Source organism: Oryctolagus cuniculus, chromosome 20 (assembly GCF_964237555.1).
Source record: "Oryctolagus cuniculus chromosome 20, mOryCun1.1, whole genome shotgun sequence".
Taxonomy (NCBI): Eukaryota; Metazoa; Chordata; class Mammalia; order Lagomorpha; family Leporidae; genus Oryctolagus; species Oryctolagus cuniculus.
Window position 1 is genome coordinate 19,671,746 of NC_091451.1, and position 24,047 is coordinate 19,695,792.

Below are 24,047 nucleotides of genomic sequence, written 5' to 3' on the forward strand. Positions count from 1 at the left end.
ATGTACTTAGCTGTAACCTAAGAATGGTTGCAGGCAGGGGTGGGCACGTGGCACCGCTGTTAAGACACTGCTAAGATGCCCACATCCCATGTAAGAGTGCTTCAGTTTGAGCCCAGGCTTTGCTTCTGATCACTTCCTACTACTGTGCATCCCGAGAGGCCACAGGTGATAGTTCAGGTGCTTGGATTCGGCTACCCTTGTGGGAGAGTGACACGCTTAATAACTAGCAGGACCGAGCAGAGTTTGGAAGGGGAAAAAGGCTTGTCTGGGAAAGCTCTTGAGCGCGGACTACTGGGAGCAGAGACAAGCACAGGTTTTGCAGACTTGATTCTCACACATTCGCATGTTTCTCTAATAACAAGGATGTGGAATTATGAGCATAAAATCAGCTACAGGCCTTGGAAGGGGCCTGACACTTAAGTCTGACCAAAAGTCCACTTCTACTCGGAACCGACAGCTTATGAAAAAGTGGAAAAAGTGAGAAGTTCGGACGAGAGGGAAATAACGTTTGCTCAGTGTAACAACATAACCACTACCTCACCTGACTAACTTTAAACCTGCCTGGAATGAAGGTCACATAGCCAGCAAGAAACCAGGCCCGAGACGTGGGCCTGAGGAGGCTAAGCATACACAGAGATGACGCACAAGCAGCACATTTTAAAGGAGAAAGCTCGTGATTAGTAACGAGTGTGAGTTACTCAGCCAGTGAGCGAACTCCTGTCCTGCACCGCTCTTCGCCACCAGGTGTTCAGCGATGCAGGTTCCTCGTGAGCCGGCGCCGGTCTGGCGCTCCTCCCGGGCACAGGAGGTTTTGCTACAAAGCGTTGTGCTTTGTGGATTGTTTCAGTGCTGGAGGCTTGGAGAGAGTTCACGAGGGACTATTTCCGCTCTGCTGATTGGCAGGCTCTCCGCGGCAGTGAGCAGCTGTCTAGGCCCCTCTCCGGGTAGGCAGTTCGCCACTAGAGGCCCTCTCTCCAGTTCCTTACTCCACTCAGTTCCGAGAGGTCTCCCGTCAGGGCCCAAAATGGTGGCCTCGTCTCTCGCTGTCCTGCGAGCCTCCGGACTGTGCCAGGTGGGCCTGAGGAGTTGGGCGCGGCTGCAGGGCCCGCCGCAGCTGAGGCCGGGTGGCTGGATCACTTGGACCCCTGCTCGGATGGCGGCGACGGTGAGCGTGGAGCCCGCGGGCCCCTGCTGCTGGGACGAGCCGGTGCGCATCGCCGTGCGCGGCCTGGCCCCCGAGCAGCCGGTCACGCTGCGCGCGTCCCTGCGCGACGAGAAGGGCGCGCTCTTCCGGGCCCACGCGCGCTACTGCGCCGACGCCGGCGGCCAGCTGGACCTGGCGCGCGCGCCCGCGCTGGGCGGCAGCTTCGCGGGGCTCGAGCCCATGGGGCTCCTCTGGGCCCTGCAGCCCGACAGGCCCTTCTGGCGTCTGACCAAGCGGGACGTGCAGACGCCGCTGGCCGTGGAGCTGGAGGTGCTGGACGGCCACGCCCCGGAGCCCGGGCAGCTCCTGGCCCGCGCGCTGCTGGAGCGCCGCTTCCTGCCGCCGGGGGTGCGGCGCCAGCCGGTGCGCGCGGGCCGGGTGCGCGCCACGCTCTTCCTGCCGCCAGGTGAGCCGTCTGCTGTTCCTTGTCCCCAAGCTTTTACAGCAAGGAGGTAGCGCCCAACATTCCAGAGGTCAGTGTCAAGGAGACAGGAATGGAATGGAAGCCTGGGGATGGGGGTGGGGGTGGGGGGTGGACCTGCCTGGCCAGAACTGACAGGTGCCTTCAATATCTAGTGCTCAGTTAAAAGGCAGCTTAAGGAGAGGGAACAGACGCTTGTAATTTAAAAAACAAAAACAAAATGCCCATCTACAGGTAAGTTCAGCTTTTTAATATTCTTTTAGAAGTTTTTCAGCTTTGCAGTTGTACTTCCAGCTTCCACAGTTATCTTAAGGTTTATTTAAATGAGCATTTACAACAGGAGGGAGGCCTCTTCCTGTCAACTGGAAATCTGAGCATTGGGTACTTTTCCATCACATAAAGAAAAACCGGCCGATGAAGAACTGAAAGGATGCTTAGCCCAAATGCCCATGGACAGCAGAATCGATGAGCACATCGAGATAACTTTTCCAGCAAAGTGATCAGACATCTGGTACAAGAACCACTAGGCGTCCATCTCCAGACACTGCTGAGTAAAACAGTCACCTCTCAGAACACCTTCCATGGCATTCCCTTTACACGAGATTCAAAGAGTAGGTGAAATACGCTGAGTATTGCTTAAGGCACACGTGTGAGTGATAATAAAGAAAACCAAGAGATTTATAAACACAGGATGCAGGAGCCTGTGTGGGAAGAAGGGGGCTTCATGTTGTTAGTGTGGAACTGTTAAACAGAGTATTGCTCATGAAGTGTTTATTATTCCGTAGGTTTTAGGTGAAATAGAAGCTTTCTATATAAATGGTAAAAATATCCAGCAAATGGAATCGTACAGAATGAATCGAGCCCGTGAGTCAGTCTGCATTCACTTATCGGAATTCATTTGTGCTGGTCTGTGTATCAGTCCTTTGTTTTTCTTAGTTGTGCTCCACTGTATGTAACTTTACCAGCATATTCATCCCCCACCAGTTGGAGGATGTTTGGTTTGTTTCTAGTCTCTGGGGTTATGAATAAAGTGGCTACAGACATTTCACATACAAACTTTGTGTGGACCCAAGTTTTCATCTCTCTTGTGTTCACACAGGAGAGGAATTGCTGGGTCATATGGTAAGTGTGTATGCTTGATTTTGTAAGAAACTGCCAGTTGTGTTCTTGGTTTTTTTTTTGTTTGTTTGTTTTTTAGATTTATTTTATTCATTTGGAAGTCAGAGTTTATAAAGAGAGAGGGAGAGACAGAGAGCTGCTTCTGGGTCTCCCATGTGAGTCCAGGGGCCTAAGCATTTGGGCCATTCTCTGCTGCTTTTCCAAGTGCATTGGTGAGGGGCTGGGTCGGAAGTGGAGCAGCTGAGACTCGAGCCCAACTGTGCTCTAAAGTGACCGTACTAGCAGCACTGAATGAGGGTTCCAGTTGTTCTGCATCCTCCTTAGCATTAGGCTTTGGCAGTTTTTGGGTGGGAAGAGAGGAAGGTTGTTGATTATTTATAAATCATTTAGAGATTTTTATTTTCATTTTATTTGAAAGGCAGAGACAGAGAGAGATCTTCCATCTGCTGGCTCAATCCCAGATTCCCACAACAGCCAGTGTGGGGCTAGGTCAAAGCCTAGGACTTGTAACTCAGTCCAGTTTTCCTTCTTGGGTGGCAGGGACCCAAGTACTTGGGCCATCATCTGCTGCCTCCCAGGGTACATATTAGCGGGAAGCTGGGTTGGAAGTGGAGGAGCCAGGACTCAGACAAGGCATTCTGGTATGGGGCGCGGGAGTCCCAGGCAGCATCTTACCTGCTGCGCCAAACAGCTGTCCCTGCAAATTATTTTAAGTCTTTTTTTTTTTTTTTTTTTTTTTTTTTTTTGACAGGCAGAGTGGACAGTGAGAGAGAGAGACAGAGAGAGAAAGGTCTTCCTTTGCCGCTGGTTCACCCTCCAATGGCCGCCGCTGCAGCCGGCGCACCGCGCTGATCCTGGCAGGAGCCAGGAGCCAGGTGCTTTTCCTGGTCTCCCATGGGGTGCAGGGCCCAAGCACCTGGGCCATCCTCCACTGCACTCCCTGGCCATAGCAGAGAGCTGGCCTGGAAGAGGGGCAACCGGGACAGAATCCGGCGCCCCAACCGGGACTAGAACCCGGTGTGCCGGCGCCGCAAGGTGGAGGATTAGCCTATTGAGCCACGGCGCCGGCTTATTTTAAGTCTTAAAAGTAATATACTTAGGGGCCAGCACTCTGACGCAGTGAGTTAAAGCCCAGCCTGTAGTGCTGGCATCCCAGTGCTCCATTTCTGATCCAGCTCCCTGATAATGTGCCTGGGAAAGCAGCGAATGATGGCCCAAATCCTTGGGCCCCTGCACTCATATGGGATACCTGGAAGAAGCTCCGGGCTCCTGGCTTCAGATTGGCTCAGCTCTTGGCCGTTGCAGCCAACTGAGAAGTGAACCAACAAATGGAAGATCTCTCTCTGTAACTCTTTCAAGTAAATAAAATAAATCTTAAAAAACAAACAAACCCATGGGGCTCAGAGAGGCTTTGTGTAGATAGGAGGATGTGAATTTAGCTTATATGCCACTGTTATTTGTTTGAAGAGCAGAGGTCTTTCAGTGTTTCCGATTGTCCCTAGAAAACTCTGATACCACCAAGCAGGTAACAGATGGCTTTTGCCACCACTGCAGAGTGTCAGGAATAGTTGAAGTGTGTGTGTGTTTTGTTTCTTCCCAGGCCCCGGGCCCTTTCCTGGCATTATGGACATATTTGGAGTTGGAGGTGGCCTGCTGGAGTATCGAGCCAGCCTGCTGGCTGGGAAGGGCTTTGCTGTCATGGCTCTGGCTTATTACAACTATGATGACCTCCCCAAGAGCATGGATACCCTCCACCTGGAGTACTTTGAAGAGGCGGTGAACTACCTGATCAGCCGCCCCGAGGTTAGACCTTCTCTCTGTTTTACGGGCTCCCTAGCAGGTCTCCTCCTCATGAGTGCTCTTGGTTTTCACAGAAGTGAGGTCATTCATGAGAGCCACTCTACTCCAGACCCACGACCTTTTATAGTAGCTTCTCAGAGACAGTTTCCATGGTGATCTGTATTACTGTTATGTATGAGAGTACTTTAAAAAAAATCTTTGGAAAAATGGAATTAAAAAATAAGCTTATTTTGATGCCCCAAATTTTTGAAAACTTGGATGGTTTTTGTGAATTTGCGTTTTCTTAAACTCATTGAGTTCCTTGTATTTCCTGTTAGTAAATATGTTTTCAGCTGGTATTATGGAATTCTAAATGGAGTTGATTAATGGTATTCCGTAATTAGTCAAACACTTTTGAGAATCCTGAGTTTGACAGAAAATAAAGGGAAAAAGGGGTATTACTGTCCTGAAGGTACCCTTGTGAGAGTCTTGGGTTATTTGGAAGGAGGAATTTGGCAGCCAAAACCTGCATGCCAGAAATATTCTGAAGTTTCTAGACTTAGTGTATATCAGAGGATCAGATCATAGTCCTTGCTTATTTCACACTTCACTCAGAACTCAAGGTGACAGAAACCTTGGAGCTTTAAAAAAGGATAATAGGATATAGCAGAACAAGCCTGAAGTGTATATATGAGGGAGTCTTCAAGAAAGCACATAGAAAATTCAAATTATGAAAAAATTATGCATGTATTTAAACATTTTTGTGGCCAAAATAATCTTAGCTTTTAATTCCATTTTCCATGAGTTTTTCGGTTTGCCTTCATAGAATAAAGTTAAATTACTTTCACATTACTTTAACTTTTATCATTAAATTAGTGGGCATTACTTTGCCCATTTCTTTTTAAATCATGACCATGCACCACATTGTGTGTATCATTTGAGAGGTGTAAAGATGATGGAGGCAGCTCCCATCTGCTGGTTCACTCCACACATGTCTGCAGCTGGGAGCCAGGAACTCAGTCCAGGTCTCCCACTGGGTGGCAGGAGACCCAATACCTAAGCCATTACTGCTTCATTCCAGAGGCTGTGTTAAGAGGAAGCTAGAGTCAGGAGCTGGAGCTGGTATTTTGATGTGGGAAGCAGATGTTAAAATTGCTAGGCTAAACACCTGTTCCAACTTTTCTAACCCCTTGACTGTGGTACCTCTCACTCCTCCTTTGAAGCAGTATAATAAACATATCAATTCCTGGTACTTCCGTGAAGAATGTATCCTTAAAACCAGTGAAGGGTGCTGTTGCAGAAGGCTAGTTAAGTGATTGTTTGTTTATCTGAAAGAGAACACTGGGAACCAAGACAGAGCAGCTCATGGGACAGTGCACACCCAAACTCCCCTAGAGGGGTCTCAGAAGGGAATGGAACTAGAAATACAGCAATTACCAACAAATTTTCCTACAGATATTGCTGTGAGGGGAAGCAGAGGATTAGGGCAGTAACTAGAGTAGAAGTAGTCAAGGGATTGTCAATAAAATGCAGAAAACCATGGAGTTCTCAAAAAAATTCATGGAAGATGTATATATGGTAAAACCACACGTGAATTTCAAAACCTTTTTGTACCAAAATGAACATGTATTTACCTGTTGTTGCATGTCTGAACAGGATCTAGTTTGAGGCACTAAGAAGTATAGGACATTACTTTGAAAAGAGCCACTATTGGCTGGCGCCGCGGCTCACTAGGCTAATCCTCCGCCTTTGGCACTGGCATACCAGGTTCTAGTCCCAGTCGGGGCGCCGGATTCTGTCCCGGTTGCCCCTCTTCCAGGCCAGCTCTCTGCTGTGGCCAGGGAGTGCAGTGGAGGATGGCCCAGGTGCTTGGGCCCTGCACCCCATGGGAGACCAGGAAAAGCACCTGGCTCCTGGCTCCTGCCATCGGATCAGCGCGGTGCGCCGGCCGCGTCGGCCATTGGAGGGTGAACCAACGGCAAAGGAAGACCTTTCTCTCTCTCTCTCACTGTCCACTCTGCCTGTCAAAAAAAATATATATATATATAAAAAATAAAGAAATAAATAAAAAAAAAAAAAAGAGCCACTATTAAGGCTGGCGCCGCGGCTCACTAGGCTAATCCTCCGCCTTTGGCACTGGCATACCGGGTTCTAGTCCCAGTCGGGGCGCCGGATTCTGTCCCGGTTGCCCCTCTTCCAGGCCAGCTCTCTGCTGTGGCCCGGGAGTGCAGTGGAGGATGGCCCAAGTGCTTGGGCCCTGCACCCCATGGGAGACCAGGAGAAGCACCTGGCTCCTGCCTTCGGAACAGCGCGGTGCGCCGGCCACGGCGGCCATTGGAGGGTGAACCAACGGCAAAGGAAGACCTTTCTCTTTCTCTCTCACTCACTGTCCACTCTATCACAAAAAAAAAAAAAAAAAAAAAAAAAAAAAAAAAAAAAGAGCCACTATTAGAACAATGTGAGCGCTACTAAAATTGAAGCAAGGGGGACGGCACTGTGGTGTTATGGGTAAAGCCGCCGCCTGCAGTGCCAGCATCCTGGCTGCTCCACTTCTGATCCAGCTCTCTGCTATGGCCTGGGAAAGCAGTAGAGGATGGCCCAAGTCCTTGGGCCCCTGCACCCATGTGGGAGGTCCAGACGAAGTTCCTGGCTCCTGGCTTTGGATTGACACAGCTCTGGTTGAATGAACAGGTGGAAGGAAGAACTCTCTCTCTCTCTTTTTCCCTCTCTCTCCTTTTCTCTCTATGTAACTCTTTCAAATAAATAAATCTTTAAAAAAATAAAATTGAAGCAAGAACAAATATCAAATTTATGAAGGTAGAAGAATGATGAAATCATTTATGATTTCCCAAAAGTATATGGTGACAATGACTCAAAGAAATTAGCAGTTTACAAATGGAAATGTTTTAGAGGAAATGAGATGATGTTGAAGATAAAGCCCACAATGGTAGACCATCTACATCAATTTGGATGGAAAAAGTTAATCTTGTTCATGTTGAAATTCAACAGACTTACAATTAACAGTAGAAACAATAGCCAACACCACAGCCATTTAAATTAGGACTGAAAAATTAAAGTCAAGCAAATTGTCAGCTCAATATGTACCCAAACTGTTGTGCTCAGATGAGATGCAGACAAGAGCAGACCTAGCCTGCTTGCTTGGCTTCTTTCTTTCTTTCAAGATTTATTTATTTATTTGAAAGGCAGAGTTACAGAGACATTGGTGCAGGGGCCCAAGTACTTGGACCATCTTCTGTCATTACCCTAGGTGCATTAGCTGGGAGCTGGATTGGAAGTGGAGCAGTCAGGACTCAAATCAGTGCTCAGATGGGATGTGGTGGCCTCACAGGCGGTGGCTTAACCAGCTGTACTACAATGCTGGCTTCAAGAGTAGAGCTTTTGATGAAAAATTTAAACAAGCAATATCTAGGTCCAGTAGCCTTTCTTTCAGGAATTGAAACAGGGCATGGAAGTACAATTCTCAAGATAAAGCACAATCAAAATAAAGGCTACCAAGAAGGGGAAGTGGTCTAGGCCAAGCAAAAGTGGACAGGTCAAGAGCAAAGGTCATGGCAACAGTTTTTTGGGGATGTTCAAGGCATTTTGCTTAGTGGCTTTCTGAAGGACCAAGTAGCAACAACTGCTTATCAGGAGAGTATTTTGAGAAAATTAGCCCAGCTTTAGCAGAAAAATGCCCAGGAGAGTTCACCATGATAATGCTTCTGCTCACTTCTCTTATCAAACAAGGGCAATTTTGTCACTGTTTTGATAGGAAATCATTGGGCATCCACCTTACGGTACTTATTTGTCTCCTTCTGATTTCTTTTTGTGTCCTAATCTTAAAAATTTGTATATGTTTTTTTTTTTTAATTTATTTTAAAGGCAGAGTTACAGAGAGGCAGAGGCAGAAAGAGAGAGAGAGAGAGAGAGAGAGAGAGGTCTTCCATCTGCTGGTTCACTCCCCAGATGGCTGCACAACGGCCAGGGGAGCTTCATCCAGGTCTCTCATGTGGGTGGCAGGGACCCAAAGACTTGGGCCATTTTCCACTGCTTTCCCAGGCGCATTAGCAGGGAGCTGGATCAGAGGTAGAGCAGTTGGGACTTGAACTGGCACCCATACACGATGCTGGTGCTGCAGGTGGTGGCTTAACCCACTATGCCACAGCACCAGCCCCCGGAGATGTCATGGCAGAAGCAAAATCCTCATGAACTGATGGTGCATGGGATCCCAAACACACATAGAAAGAAGGGTGACCTCTGGTAAGAGCAGAGATAACCTTTTTGGAAACAGAAGAGAAGTCTGAGAGCTTGAGTTTATGTGGGAGTAGATTTTACAATGAGAAAATCCTGCTGGGTAGATGCTGTTTTCTCAACGAAGTGTAAAAAGCTAAGTATAGGGGAACATGGCTGTAAGAGGCTTCAGGAAGTATAGAGGGTTAACAGTCTTTCAGAGAAGCAGAAAGCAAATCCACTGGTGAAGTCTGCCACAACTGGTGGGCAATATGGATGTGTTTTTGAAAATTATAGTCATGAATGGAAGTAATTTTTCAGCACAAATATATACTTTTCCTCCAAGTACTGTTCATTTGCAGAAATGGAGGCCTACAGGAAGTGACCAGGTGGGTTTAACCAGGGCTAGCACTTTTCCTAGGCCAGTATGACCAAAGCGAGAAGGGCATTCAAGGAGTTACATGTGTTTGCAGGGGAGCAACCATACTGATGAAGCATGAAGTCTATAAGCTGGAGGAGGTGAGAAGTGAGGACAGGAGAGAGAGATTGATAGTGAAGAACTGGTAGCCAGGGTCTCAAAGAGGCAGAACTGGGGTCACTGGCGTGGCTCAGCTGGAGGTGTTGAAGGTGGTGATCAGGGAGTGGAATGCTTGATGCTGAGACTTGGGAGATGATGTGCTTACTGATGAGAATGCGAGTGGATGGCTCAGGTGATAGAGAAGATCATGAGAGGTATGGAGGTCGTGGAACTGAAGCCAGAGTATTTGAAAGATCATCCATGTGGTTGTTGAAATCCAGAATGGTGATAGAGGGGCTGGCATCGTGGCACAGTTTAATCTGCAGCTTGCATCAGCAGCATCCCATATCAGAGCACTGGTCCAAGTCTCTACTGCTCCACTTCTGATCCAGCTCCGCTTCTGATCTGCCTCTCTGCTAATGTGCCTAGGAAAGCAGCAGAAGGTGGCTAAAGTACTTGGGCCCCTGCCACCCAAGCGGGAGACCTGGATGGAGTTCCTGGCTCCTAGCTTCGGCCTGTCCCAGTCCTGAGTATTGAGGCCATTAAACCAGCAGATGGAAGATATCTCTCTCTGTTTCCTCTTCTCTGTCACTCTGCCTTTCAAGTAAATAAAAAAAAAATATTTTTTAAAAAGGATGGTGATAGACAGATTGTGGAAAGGAAGGTAAGGAGGAACAGTAAGTAAATTTCCCTAGGTTGCAAACCTGTATAAGAATCCACGCTTGGCCGGCGCTGTGGCTCAATAGGTTAATCCTCTGCCTGCGGTGCCGGCACCCTGGGTTCTAATCCCGGTTGGGGCACCGGTTCTGTCCCGGTTGCTCCTCTTCCAGTCCAGCTCTCTGCTGTGGCCCAGGAAGGCAGTGAAGGATGGCCCAAGTGCTTGGGCCCTGCACCCGCATGGGAGACCAGGAGGAAGCACCTGGTTCCTGGCTTTGGATCAGCGCAGTGCCAGCAGTAGTGGCCATGTGGGGGGTGATCCAACGGAAGAAAGACCTTTCTCTCTCTCTCTCACTGTCTAACTCTGCCTGAAAAAAAAAAAAAGAATCCACGCTCAATCTTGGGCCCACCTGACTTCCCAAAGTGTGCACTGCTAACTATACCGCACTGTCTGTGAACTCATTTTTCTTCTTTTTCCTCTGTTCCCTTCTCAGGTAAAAGGTCCAGGGATTGGGCTGCTTGGACATTCCAAAGGGGGTGAACTTGGCCTCACCATGACCTCCTTCCTGAAGGGCATCACAGCTGCCGTCATAATCAACGGTTCCATAGCTAATGTTGGGGGGACCTTACGCTACAAGGACGTGACCCTGCCCCCTGTAGGTGTCAACAGAAGTCGAATCAAGATGACCAAAGAAGGCTTTGCAGACATTGTGGACGCCCTGAACAGCCCTTTGGAAGGGCCTGACCAGAAGAGCCTAATTCCTGTGGAGAGGTCTGAGTGCACCTTCCTGTTCCTCGTGGGTCAGGATGACCACAACTGGAAGAGTGAGTTCTATGCCAATGAGGCCTCTAAACGCCTCCAGGCCCAGGGGAAGGCAAAGCCCCAGATCATCTGTTACCCAGAGGCAGGGCACTACATCGAGCCCCCGTACTTCCCCCTGTGCCGGGCTTCCCTGCACGCCTTGGTGGGCGGTCCTGTGTTCTGGGGAGGGGAGCCCAGGGCTCATGCTGCGGCCCAGGTGGATGCTTGGCAGCAACTCCAGACTTTCTTCCACAAGCACTTGGGCGGTGAGAGTTAGAGGGGCTTTCTGGAAAATATAGCCCATCCAATTTGAAGGGTAAAATTTAAATATATTCTAATTACATCAGTCTGGTTTGTTCAGATTAGACTGAATGTATTACTATAACTCAGGTTTTCATTCACTTTTTTTCTATAATATTACTGCCAAAAACAGTTTCTATACAACAGTGGTATTTTGAGTGAAAAACAGTCATACGTATAGGGGCCAGTCTTGTGGCATAGTGGCATAGCGGTGGGGCTGCCTGTGGTGCCAGCATCCCATATGGGCACTGGTTTGTGTCCCAGTTGCTTCACTTCTGATCCAGCTCTCTGCTAATGGCCTGGGAAGAGTGGTAGAGAATGGCCCAAATCTTTGGACTACTGCCATCCATATGTGAGACCTGGGGGAACCTCCTGGCTCCTGATTTTGACCAAACCCAGCCCTGGCTATCTCATCCATCTGGAGGGTGAACCAGGGGAAGAAAGATCTCTCTCTCTGTAACTCTTTCAAATAAATAAATATATTTTTTAAAAGAGTCATAAGTATAGATGCTTTTGTTAAATTAAAAATTGGAATGGGGCTGGCCTTGTGGTGCAGTGGGTTAAGCTGCCAGCTGCCATGCTGGCATCCCATAAGGGGGTCAGTTCAAATCCTGGCTGCTCCACTTCAGATCCAGCTCTCTGCTAATGCTCCTCGGAAGGCAGTAGAAGATGGCCCAAGTGCTTGAGTCCCTGCTCTCACATGAGAGACCTGGATGAAGCTCTTGGCTCCTGGCTTGTGCCTGGCCCAGCCCCAGCTTTTGTGGCCATTTGGGGAGTGAACCAGCAGATGGAATATTCTCTCTCTGTAACTCTGTCTTTCAAATATATATATATTTATATATATATATATATATATATAAAATATATATATATTTAGAAATTGGAACATTACAGATTAAGCTGCTATCTCATTCAGTGCTTGTACCATTGTCACTACCATCCTTATGTATGTACAGGTTTATTATAAAAGATACTGTTTCGGGCCCAGTGCTTTGGCATAGTGGGTAAAGCCACTGCCTGCAGTGCCGGCATCCCATGTGGGTGCCAGTTCAAGTCCCAGCTGCTCCACTTCTGATCCAGCTCTCTGCTATGGCCTAGGAAAACCATAGAAGATGGCCCATATGGAGACCCTGCATCCTGCACCCATGTGGAGACCCAGAAGAAGCTCTTGGCTCCTGGCTTTGGATCAGCACAGACCTCTCTGTCTCTCTCTGCCTCTGCCTCTCTGTAATTCTACTTTTCAAATAAATAAATCAGTATTTTTAAAAAATTTATTTTATTTATTTGAAAGGCAGAGTTACAGAGAGAGGTAGAGACATAGAGAGAGACAGAGAGAGGCAGAGAGAGAGAGAGAGGTCTTCCATCTGCTGGTTCACTCCCCAAATGGCCGCAATGGCTGGAGCTGAGCTGATCTAAAGCTGGGAGTCAGGAGCTTCTTCCAGTTCTCCCACATCTGTGCAGAGGCCCAAGGGCTTGGGCCATCCTCCGCTGCTTTTCCAGACACATTAGTGGGGAGCTGGATTGGAAGTGGAGCAGCTCGGACTCGAACCAGGTCCCGTATGGGATGCCAGTGCCGTAGGCTGGACTTTAACGTGCTACGCCACAGCTCTGACCCCAATAAATAAATCTTAAAAAAAAAAAAAAAAAGATACTGTGTCTGTTTTTCTTTCTTTTTCACATCCTACTCATAAACCTACAAACCTGGTCACCCCCAGACCCTCCCTTCTTTCCCTGGCCCTCCAGATCCCCAGAAAATAATTTTTGGTATGTATTTTTTCAGATGTTACATTTTACCATGTATATATGTAGCAACAAAAATGTTTTGTGTTGTATAAGTATTTTAATAAGAAAATTGATTTTATAAAGCAAATAATGGGGAAAGAGCAACTGTTACCTGAAACACACCAGAATCACATGGGATTAGTTCAGGAAAGAAAAGAACAGTTGGGGAAGAAATAATACTTCTGGGACACCCATTTGTGCTAGTCACTAATCCTCACAACCATTCTGTGAGGCAAGTAAAAGAAAGTGCAAGAAAAAGCTGTTGGGGCTGGTGTTATGGGCATAGTGGGTAATGCCGCCACCTGCAGTGCCAGCATCCCATATGGGCACCGGTTTGAGTGCTGGCTGCTCCACTTCTGATCCAGCTCCCTACTAATGTGCCTGGGAAAGCCGTGGAAGATGGCTCAAGTGCCTGGGCCCCTACACCCACAAAGGAGACCTGTTGAGGATCCTGGCTCCTGGCTTTGGTTTGGCCCAGCCCTAGCAGTTGTGACTATTTTGGGGGTGAACCAGCAGAAAGATTATTTCTCTCTCTCTCTCCCTCTCTCTCTCTGTCACGTCTTCATTTCTGAAACTCTGCCTATCGATTACATGAAATAAATTAAAAAGAGAGAGAAGCTCTTGCCCACATATTATAAGGCAAAAGTCACCTGTGAGAGTTAGTGATTGCTATTCAAAGTTGTGGGGAAAGAGGGATTTCTTGGACTCTTTCCTTACTAGGTTTATGATTGAGGCGCCTACCACAAAAGATAGATTAATCTGAAAAAGCATAGAAATTTATTAAATACTAGTTTTACCTGTCATGAGAGCCTTCAGAAATAAAGACCCCCAAGAATCAGGGAATCCTGCGTATTTTTACACTAGGTTGATGGAGTATTTAAGTTGCAGGGAAACGTGTTGGAGGAAGGAACTATGAGCTAGTTGTTACTAGCTGGGCGACTCAGGGAGGCCTGTTGGGATCCCGCTCTGTGCTGCTGTGTGTCCTGTGATAGGACGGCAGTGGGTCCTCCTCGAATGAGGGTCTGAACAACCTGTCACGGCAGGGAGTGTGAAAGGTCAGAGAGTGTGACCTTCTGGATTTTTGTGGCTGTTTCTGCTGCTCTCTCAAATGCCAGCTTCACAGTCCAGAACCTGGGTTTCATTGGAGCTAATAAAGCAGGTTTCTCAGCTGGGGTTAGTCAGTTTGCTGGGGTTAGTCAGTCCAGTTAAACTGTTGTGACTTATTTCAGGAGGCAGTGGGACAGTAGGCTTCCACCAAAGCTAGGCCTCTGTGTAGTGTTGATGATCGAAAGAACTACACACGGAGGTTTTGAGTCCAGAGGGAAGTCAGCTCAGAGGATTTCTAGATGCTGAGCTCTGGAAGCTCTAGACTCAGGTGGTGGAGGAGGCACAGGCACAATCTGACAGATTTTCCTAAGTAGCAGTTTGTATCGAGTGCCCTGGGAAGGTTTCTGAGCAACCTACATAGGCTTGCTTGCTTTCTTTCTCTCTCTCTCTCTCTCTTTCTTTCTTATTTTTTGACAGGCAGAGTGCACAGTGAGAGAGAGAGACAGAGAGAAAGGTCTTCCTTTTGCCATTGGTTCACCCTCCAATGGCTGCCATGGTCGGCGCATTGGGCTGATCTTAAGCCAGGAGCCAGGTACTTCTCCTGGTCTCCCATGGGGTGCAGGGCCCAAGCACTTGGGCCATCCTCCACTGCACTCCCTGGCCACAGCAGAGAGCTGGCCTGGAAGAGGGGCAACCGGGACAGAATCCGGCGCCCCGACCGGGACTAGAACCCAGTGTGCCAGCGCCGCAGGCGGCAGATTAGCCTATTGAGCCACGGCACTGGCCCATAGGGTTTCCACTCTGAGTTCTCAAGTGGTGATTTTCTGAGGTCTGTGAAAGTTGTCCAGCTTCAGCTTTTGGGGCTTCAGGGAAAGAACAGATTTTGTTCATAGTGTTTCTAAGCCAGAAGGGTGGGAGAAAAATTGGGAATATTAGTTTGACTAACGAGTTAATAGCCAGATACTAGAGGAAACCACAGTTCAGGACCCAGTCCATTTTAGAGGTAAATAACAAAACCTAGAATCTGCTATCCGTGAGGGTGTGCTGTAGTGAAGAGATGGAGAACTCTCATCCACTAGTTCGTGCCCAAAATGCTCACAACGGCCCCAACTGAGGCTGAAGCTGGAGGCCGAGAGGTCTCCCACGTGGGTGGCAAGAACCCAGTTACTTGAGCCGATTACCCACTGCCTCCCGGGGTCCACATTAGGGATCTGGAGCCAATAGCTAGAGCTGGGTATCAATCCCAGGGATTCAAATATGGAAAACAGGCATCCTAACTGGTATTTCAACCACTGGGCTAAATACCAGGCCCATGTATGATATTCAAGTTATCAGAAACTTGTATTCCAGAGTACTCATCAGACTCTTTCGTGAATCTCCTTGAAGAACAGCAGTTTTGGACTGTAGCTGATTACAAATGCTTTCAGGGAAGAATCAAAGTAAAATAGTAACTATCTGACAATGACAAAAACTTAAAATGGCCAAGGTTAAAGACCTAATGGAAGTTTGTTGTAATAACCATGAAGTTGACAGGAAATGTGGTCATTTCTGTGGCATACAACAGTTTAATATAATAACGGAAATTATGACTGGTAATATTATCAGGACATAGCATATTTCTAGGAATTAAATACAATTTCTAGAACATTCTTATCAGTAACATAAGCCCATAAAATATAAATGAAGGAAGGTTTAGTATCAAGTATTATTTGACTGCTTTACATGTCATTTAACACACCAAATAAACTAATTAGCTTTACATTTCTGTTATTATATGGAGAGAAAACAAATTCTTTTGAGATATTCCAGGGGATTTCTGGAAACTCATGAAGTGAGTTTGAGGTGAAAAGCAATTTAGAGGGGCTGGCGCCGTGGTGTTGCAGGTAAAGCCGCTGCCTGCAGTGCTGGCATCCCATATGGGCACTGGTTCTAGTCTTGGCTGCTCCACTTCTCAGTGCTCTCAGCACTGGAAGATATCCCAAGTCCTTGGGCCCCTGCACCTGCATGGGAGACCCAAAAGAAGCTCCTGGCTCCTGGCTTTGCGTTAGCGCAGCTCCGGCCATTATGGCCATTTGGGGAGTGAACCAGCGGATGGAAGACCTCTCTCTCTTTCTCTGCCTCTCCTTCTCTCTGTGTGTAACTCTGACTTTCAAATAAGTAAATAAATCTTTTTTTTTAAAAAGCAATTTGGAATTTTATTTTGTGAAGCTGTAAGAAAAGTCAAAAGGCTTCGGGGTGGTGTTCCGGTGCAGTGGGTTAAGCGGCCCGGTGCAGTGGGTTAAGCGGCTGCTGGGGATATGCATATCCCATACCAGAATGCCAGTTGGAGTCCCAGCTGCTCTGTATTTTGATCTAGCTTCTTGCTAATGCATCTGAGAGGCAGTAGATGATGCTCCAAGTACTTGGGCCCCTTCCACCTATGTGGGAGATCAGATGGAATTCCTGGCTCCTAACTTTGGCCTGGCCCAGTCCTGGCTGTTGCAGGCATTTGGGGTAAACCAATGGATGGAAGATCTTTCTCTCTCTCTCTCTATTACTCTGCCTTTCAAGTAAACAAATAAACTTTAAAAAGTATCAAAAGATTTAAAATACTTTACAGTACCTCAGACTGTTATGAAACAAATACTTAGGTTCTCTTAATTAAGAACATGATGAAAGTTAACATAAAACATGGGAAATTATTCTGATAGAACAAAATCTTTGTTTTCCTAAGTCAGTTGATTAAAAGGAAAAGAAACACCTTTCATAATCTCTTAGTATTATCAGACCAATATGCCAAAAAAGCCACTTCAACAGAGAAAACCAGAATCTAAACTTTCACCAATGTACTATTGATATTAATGCTCAATTTATAACCCTTATAATAAATTCAGTGTTAGCTAATTTGACCATACAAGATAAGATTCCCTTCTAGGATTCTTTTTCTGCAGAACTTCTATAATTTTTTATACCCACTAACTTTTTAAAAATAATTTTAAAGGATTTATTTATTTGAAAGACAGAGTTATGGAGTGGAGGAGATCTTCTATCTTCTGGTTTATTCCTCAAATGGCTGCAAATAGCTGAGGTTGGTCCAGGCCAAAGCTAAGAGTCTAGAGTTCATCCAGGTCTCTGATGTGGGTGACACACACCCGAGTACTTGAGCCATCTTCTAATGCTTTCCCAGGTGCATTAGCAGAGAGCTGGGTCAGAAGTGGAGCAGCCGGGATTTGAACTGGTGCTCATGTGAGATGCTGGTGCCACAGGCAGAGGCTTAACACATTGCACCTCATCAATCAGTTTTATTTTTCCCTACAAGTTTCTTGTTCTTATTCTGAAACAGTCATTCTTCATTAATATAGAATTAATAGCCCTCTCTCTTTTTTTAAAAAAGCTTATTTATTTATATTTATTTGAGAGAGTGATGGGGGGGGGGAGAGAGAGAGAGAGAGAGAGAGGTGAGTGAGCCATCTGCTGGTTCATTCCCCAAATGCCACAACAGCCAGGGCTGGGCCAGGCAGAAGCCAGGACTCAGGAACTCCATCTGGGTCTCCCATGTGGGTAGCAGGGAACCAAGTACTTGAGTCATCATTTGCTGCTACACTTTAGCAGGAAGCTGGGTTGGAAGTAGAAGGAGGACTTGAACTCAGGCACTCTGATCTGGGATGTGGGCATCTGAAGCGGCAGCTTAACCTGCTGTGCCACAATGCCCACCCCAACTTTCTTTTGATCTTAATAAAACTACATCCTTGTGCCTTATAACTGTCTTTACCAAAAAATACCTTATTTTCCTTGAATACATTGCATACAGAATTGTTACCTCATTATTTCTGGTAGTTTTTTTTTTTTTTTTTTTTTTTTTTTTTTTGACAGGCAGAGTGGACAGTGAGAGAGAGAGACAGAGAGAAAGGTCTTCCTTTTGCCGTTGGTTCACCCTCCAATGGCCGCCGTGCTGCGGCCGGTGCACCGCACTGATCCAAAGGCAGGAGCCAGGTACTTCTCCTGGTCTCCGATGGGGTGCAGGGCCCAAGCACTTGGGCCATCCTCCACTGCACTCCCGGGCCACAGCAGAGAGCTGGCCTGGAAGAGGGGCAACCGGGACAGAATCCAGCGCCCCGACCAGGACTAGAACCCGGCGTGCTGGCGCCGCTAGGCGGAGGATTAGCCTAGTGAGCCGCTAATCCTATTTAGTAATTAGAATTTTTAATCCTTAGTTTTAATTTCTAGTGAAAACTAAGAAGTAAGGAATTATGAACTGTCAAACCAGCATTTGATAGATGAGTACTTTTCACAATTTCTAGAAACGTACGCTTCCTCATATATAATTTCTAATATTTATCAACAGATACAAGTATATTTACATATGAGGTATCACCAAACATCATGAAAATGCATAATATGAAAAAACTATGATGGATTTCAAAATGTTTTTGCACAAAAATAAAGATCCTTTAATTCCAATTCTCAACAATTTTTTGTGGTATCCTTCTACTTGAAGGTTATAAATTAACATAAAAATTTTGGAATCCAGTTAAGTAGACATATTTTATACAGCATAATGATTGTTGAAAAGTACTTTTGTGGCTGGCGCCGTGACTCACTTGGCTAATCCTCAGCCTGCGGCGTCGGCACCCCGGGTTCTAGTCCCGGTTGGGGTGCCGGTTCTGTCCCAGTTGCTCCTCTTCTAGTCTAGCTCTCTGCTGTGGCCCAGAAAGGCAGTGGAGGATGGCCCAAGTGCTTGGGCCCCTGCACCCACATGGAGACTAGGAAGAGGCTCCTGGCTTTGGATCGGCACAGCGCGCCGGCCGTAGCAGCCATTTGGGGGGTGAACCAACGGAAGGAAGACCTTTCTCTCTTTCTCTCTCTCACTCTTTAACTCTGCCTGTCAAAAAAAAAAGTTCTTTTGTAAACTTACCCCTTTTACATTTTAAAAGATTTATTTATTTGAAAGGCAGAGTTATGGAGAGAGAGAGGGAGAGACAGAGAGAGAGAGAGAGATCCTCTGTGGGGAGCAACTGGGAGCAACTTGGACTAGACTGTTACTGGAATTAAGACTTATTCTATGCATCTGCTCTCCCACAATATGGCGCTGGGAGAGGAGGAAACAGCTTCTACGCAGCTGCCTCTTGCCAACTTGAGTGATGACCTCCAGGAGCTGATCCTGCTCCTGATTGGAGGAGAGCAGCATACTCGGCGTGTGGGTAGCAGAGTTGGGATTGGTGGAAAAGGACTATAAAGGAGGAGAGAGACAACATGCACCAGGAACATCTATCTGAAGGAACACCTGTGCAGCCCCCAAGAGAGCCGGCCAGCGGTATGCCGCTCCCCCGCGGAAGTGGGGAAAGTGGCTAGGGGGAACCGCCCTTCCACGGAGGTGGAAGGGACGGTAGCCAACCCGGGAAGAACCAGCAGCAAACCCGGGGAGGGCCGAGCAGACAAAAGAACAGCGCAGGGTCCTGTGTCGTTCCTCCACGAAGAGGGGGAGCGACAATCCTCCATCTACTGGTCCATTCCCCAAAAGGCTGCAATGGCTAGAGGTGGGCCAAACCAAATCCAGGAGCCAGGAGATTCCTCTGGGTCTTCCATTGTGTGGCAGGGGCCAAAGGACTTGGGCCATCTTCCACTGCTTCCCCAGGTACTTTGGCAGGGAGCTGGATTGAAAGTGGAGTAGCTGGGACCCAAACCAGCGCTCATATGGGATTCCTGTGTTGTGGGCCGTAGCATTACCTGCTTATACTACAATGACAGCTGCCCTGTTTACATTTTAAAAATTCAACTGTCCTTAACAATTATGCTCGAATTGATCATGAAGCTTTCAAGAGGCATTAAACAAAGGTAGTCCAGGGCTGGTGGTGTGGCATGGCGGGTAAAGCCACAGCCTGCGATGCCTGTATCCCATATGGCCACTGGTTGAGTCCTGGCTGCCCCACTTCTGATCCAGCTCCCTGCTAATTTGCCTGGGAGAGCAGTAGATGGCCCAGGTGCTTGGGCCCCTGCACCCACATGGGAGACCTGGATGAAGCTCCTGGTTCCTGGTTTCAGACTGGTTTAGGTCTGGCTGCTGTGGTCATCTGGAGAGTAAATCAGCAGATGGAAGAGCTATCCCTCAACCTCTCTCCTTCTCTCTGTGTCACTTTGACTTTCTTCTTCTTCTACTTCTTTTTTAATTTGACAGTTACAGTAATAGACAGTGAGAGAGAGAGACAAAGATAAAGGTCCTCCTTCTGTTGGTTCACTCCCCAAATGGCCGCTACAGCCGGTGCTGCACCGATCTGGAGCCAGGAGCCAGGTACTTATCCTGGTCTCCCATGCGGGTGCAGGGCCCAAGCACTTGGACCATCCTCCACTGTACTCCCGGGCCACAGCTGGACTGGAAGAGGAGCAACCGGGACTAGAACCCAATGCCCGTATGGGATGCCGGTGCTGCAGGTGGAGGATTAACCAAGTGAGCCACAGCGCTGGCCCTATCACTCTGACTCTCAAATAAGCCTTAAAAAAAAAAAAAAAGACATCCATTTTACCATGCATTTTGTTCGTAGTTTGGATTTATGGATTTATAGATTTACCATCTTCAAGATCTAACAAAGATAACAAAAGTTTGACTAGTAAACTCAGGCTTAAGGAAATTACTGCATTATATTTAATGCTGACAGTTATAAACACACTTCTTTATTTTACCAACGAAAAACTGGCTATATTTACCAATTATTATCCCTGATCACATGTACTTAAAAATAAGCACTCTTACCTAAGCCAATTTGAATAGAACTCCTTTAACAGGAGTTATGTAAATTAATTTGGTAATATCATCAGACAGAAACATTCCTTGTATATCACACACACACACACACACACACACATACAGACATAAACATACAAACAGAAGTGGAGACTGTATAGTTTTCATTCTAAAATTTTAGTCATGTGTGAGGTAACACAACACAAATCTCTCTAGGTTATAGAATAGGCAGATGCAAACTGTATAGAATACTTCAAAAAGTTCATAGAAATGGCTATTTTGAGAAAAAAAAAACTATCCATAGATTTCAAAAAAATCTTGGACCAAGGCAAAGTTACTTTTGAATTCCATTTTCCATGAACATTTGAAAGTACCTTCATATTTCTGGCATATGCACAAAATTAAGATTACCCACTCAGGTAGCTAAAGCTTCTTACTAAAACGTAGGGAAAAGCCAAGATTTGGGGGTAGGTGTTAGCTGACATGGTTTAGACACTGCATCCCATATCGGAAAGCCTAGGTTCAAATCTTGGCGCCACTTCTGATTTCAGCTTCCTGCCCATGCACACCCTGAAAGGCAGCAAGTGATGCCTCAAGTACTTGGGTCCCTGCCTGGATTGGGGTCTGGGCTCTTGGCTTCAGCCTGGCCCAGCTCCAGCTGTTGTAGGCATTTGGGAAGGGAACCACTGGATGGAAGATGTCTATCTGTTTCTCTGTGTCTCTGCCTTTCAGATAAAAATAATAAAAAGTTTTAAAAATGTTTATTATCTTTAAAAAGAAAAAAAATAAATTTGTCATTTGCCCTGACATGTCATCTTATAGAAGCTGTGTACTGAATTTTAGGCGAGCCGGCGCCGCGGTTCACTAGGCTAGGCTAATCCTCTGCCTTGCGGCGCCAGCACACCGGGTTCTAGTCCCGGTCGGGGCGCCGGATTCTGTCCCAGTTGCCCCTCTTCCAGGCCAGCTCTCTGCTGTGGCCAGGGAGTGCAGTGGAGGATGGCACAAGTACTTGGGCCCTGCACCCCACGGGAGACCAGGAGAAGCACCTGGCTCCTGCCATCGGATCAGCGCGGTGCGCTGGCCGCAGTGCGCCAGCCCCGGCGGCCATTGGAGTGTGAACCAACAGCAAAGAAAGACCTTTCTCTCTGTTTCTCTCTCTCACTGTCCACTCTGCCTGTCAAAAAAATTTTTTTAGGCAAGTGACTGAGTTACCTATAGGTTATTTGTCTCCAAAACCCACCTAAGTGGACAAAGCATCCACTCCTGTTTCCAAATACTCTTTTTTCAAATTTTCAATTTTCCAAACATCAGACCACATATTCAAGAACACTATAAGCCCCACTCAGGACAAATAAAAGGAAACGCATATTTAACAAATCAGAAAAAAACATGACAGTTTTATAACATAGCTGTAAATTCTGCTGCACACTCCCAACGAAAGGCAGGAGACCTATGTCCTCTCACTTCAAGTCTATATAGACTTGTGATTGTTCCAGTCAGTAAAACAGAGCGGAAGTGACTTCAGAGGCTGGGTTATAAAAAGCCATGAACAGTCTGCCTTATTTGCTGGAACACTTGCTGCTGGCATCCTGAGCCATCATGTGAGATTTGGCTGCCTTAAGGTTGGGTGCTGTGATGAAGGTCCAAACACAAGAAGAGGCCAGCAGAAGGTACTCCTGTGATGCCCCCAGCTAGGAAGAGACTCTGAGTCATCCCAGCCCAGATACCAGATGTTGGAGTGAAGAAACCTCCCCAGGATCCTAGCCTCCAGTTCTCTCAGTTTTCCCAGCAAAGACTTCAGATGTACTGAGAAGAGCTTTGTTTCTGTCAAGCCCTGTCCAACTTGCAGATTTATGAGCCAAGCACATTGGTCTTATTTTACGTGACTTAGAGTTTGGGGATGTTTCAGATGTCTATTGTTGGGTAAACCATCACAAATCACAGTGGCTGAAAACAGTAACCATTTATTTCTTCTCCAGGGCCTGCAAATCTCCTTAGAATGCATCACCTTTGGTCCACATGGCACTGACTGGGGCAGTTTGACTTGGGGATGCAGTCTGATGGCAGGGAGGTTGGTGCTATCTGACAACTGGGAACTCAGGCAGAGCTATGGGGTAGGGGGTTCTCAATTTCTCTCCACCTGGGCCTTTTCACTGCTTACATGGCATGAGATCTATGAGTGCGACTCCCACGCCAGTCAGGCAGAATTGCATGGCCTTCGTATGACGTAGTTTCATAAGCTCTCTAGCATCAATCTTGCCACGCTATATTGGTTGAGGCAATCACAAGGTCCACTGAAGTTCAAGGAGAACACAGAGTTCACCTCTTGGAAGAGGAGTAGCAAGGTTATAGAAAAGCATGAGGGATGGGAAGTATACCATTTTTGGAAAATACAATTTACCTTCTCGCCACATAGCCTTCCCAAATATTCACAATTCTCTCAAATATAAAATACTGTATGAGTTTTCTAAAAATCTTGGTGAACTTTGTTTTATTAAACAAATACACTACTGAGATAACTTTTCACCTTGGGTTCCCAGTATGGATACTATAGGACAACACTCTGAAGATTCGATTCCCATAAGCCCTATTATTTAATAGACAGGCTCAGTCAGGCACATTCTTTAAAAACTAGTGGACATTCCGTCAGACTGAAATGTTCTTGAACCATTGCTTTTAATCTTTTTGAGGTCTTTACTAGGGATCTTGAAGAACTATTCTAGAGTTGACTTTGGTCTGAGGTCCTTTTTTTATTTTCATTTTATTTGAAAGAGAGAGAGAGAGAAAGTGAGAGAGATTATTCATCCATTTACTGGGTTACTCCCTAATTACCCTTAATAGCCAAGGCTGGGCCAGGCTGCAGCCAAGGGCCTGGGACCTAATCTAGGTCTACCACGTGGGTGGCAAAGACCTAAGTATCTGAGCCACTGTTATCTGCCTCCCAGGGTGTGCAGTAGGGGAAGCTGTATAGGAAGTGGAGGCATGACTCAAACCAGGCACCAGGAGTCTCAAGCAACTACATTGCCACTGCTCCAAATGCCTGCCCCCTGAGGTCCTTTCTTAATTAAATAATCATTTACCATCTGGACAGACTGGGAATAAGAAACACTATTATTGTCATACTTGCTAAGTCCTGGTTCTTTCATATTTAAGAGTTCATTTGTTTTTTAAAAAACTTATTTATTGGGGCCGGAGCTGTGGCACAGCAGGTTAACGCTCTGGTCTGAAGCAATAGCATTGCATATGGAGACCTGGCTGCTCTGCTTCCAATCCAGCTCTCTGCTGTGGCCTGGGAAAGCAGTAGAGGACAGCCTAAGTCCTTGGGGCCCTGCACCCATGTGGGAGACCAGGAAGAGGTACCAGGCTCCTGGCTTCAGATTGCACAGCTCTGGCTGTTGCGGTCAATTGGGGAGTGAACCATCGGATGGAGGACCTTTCTTTCTCTCTCTTTCTCTGCCTTTCCTCTCCTTG

General features: G+C 46.8%; 1 protein-coding gene across 5 annotated transcripts; it reads left to right on the plus strand.

The window, feature by feature from the left end:
* The first annotated feature begins 754 nt into the window (after window positions 1–754).
* Window positions 755–23,050, plus strand: LOC100344509 (acyl-coenzyme A thioesterase 1). 5 transcript variants are annotated; one of them, XM_051826014.2, is made up of 4 exons: window positions 755–1,610; window positions 4,345–4,547; window positions 10,422–10,752; window positions 22,556–23,050. In XM_051826014.2, exons 1-4 carry the CDS (start codon window positions 755–757, stop codon window positions 22,603–22,605), a joined length of 1,440 nt encoding a protein of 479 aa, XP_051681974.2. In that variant the 3' UTR covers window positions 22,606–23,050. The 5 variants fall into 5 exon arrangements, with proteins under 5 accessions (XP_051681974.2, XP_069921353.1, XP_069921351.1 ...); XM_070065252.1 differs by lacking the exon at window positions 22,556–23,050 and having other exon boundaries at window positions 10,422–10,609; window positions 10,728–11,521; XM_070065250.1 differs by lacking the exon at window positions 22,556–23,050 and having other exon boundaries at window positions 10,422–11,521.
* Window positions 23,051–24,047: the final 997 nt, after the last annotated feature.

What these genes read in the sequence shown, in the direction of transcription:
- LOC100344509 (XM_070065250.1), top strand. Translation starts at nt 755, where the DNA reads ATGCAGGTTCCTCGTGAGCCGGCGCCGGTCTGGCGCTCCTCCCGGGCA. An exon ending in CACGCTCTTCCTGCCGCCAG is followed by an intron (nt 1,611 to 4,344) that starts GTGAGCCGTCTG and finishes GTTTCTTCCCAG; the next exon opens with GCCCCGGGCCCTTTCCTGGC. An exon ending in ACCTGATCAGCCGCCCCGAG is followed by an intron (nt 4,548 to 10,421) that starts GTTAGACCTTCT and finishes TTCCCTTCTCAG; the next exon opens with GTAAAAGGTCCAGGGATTGG.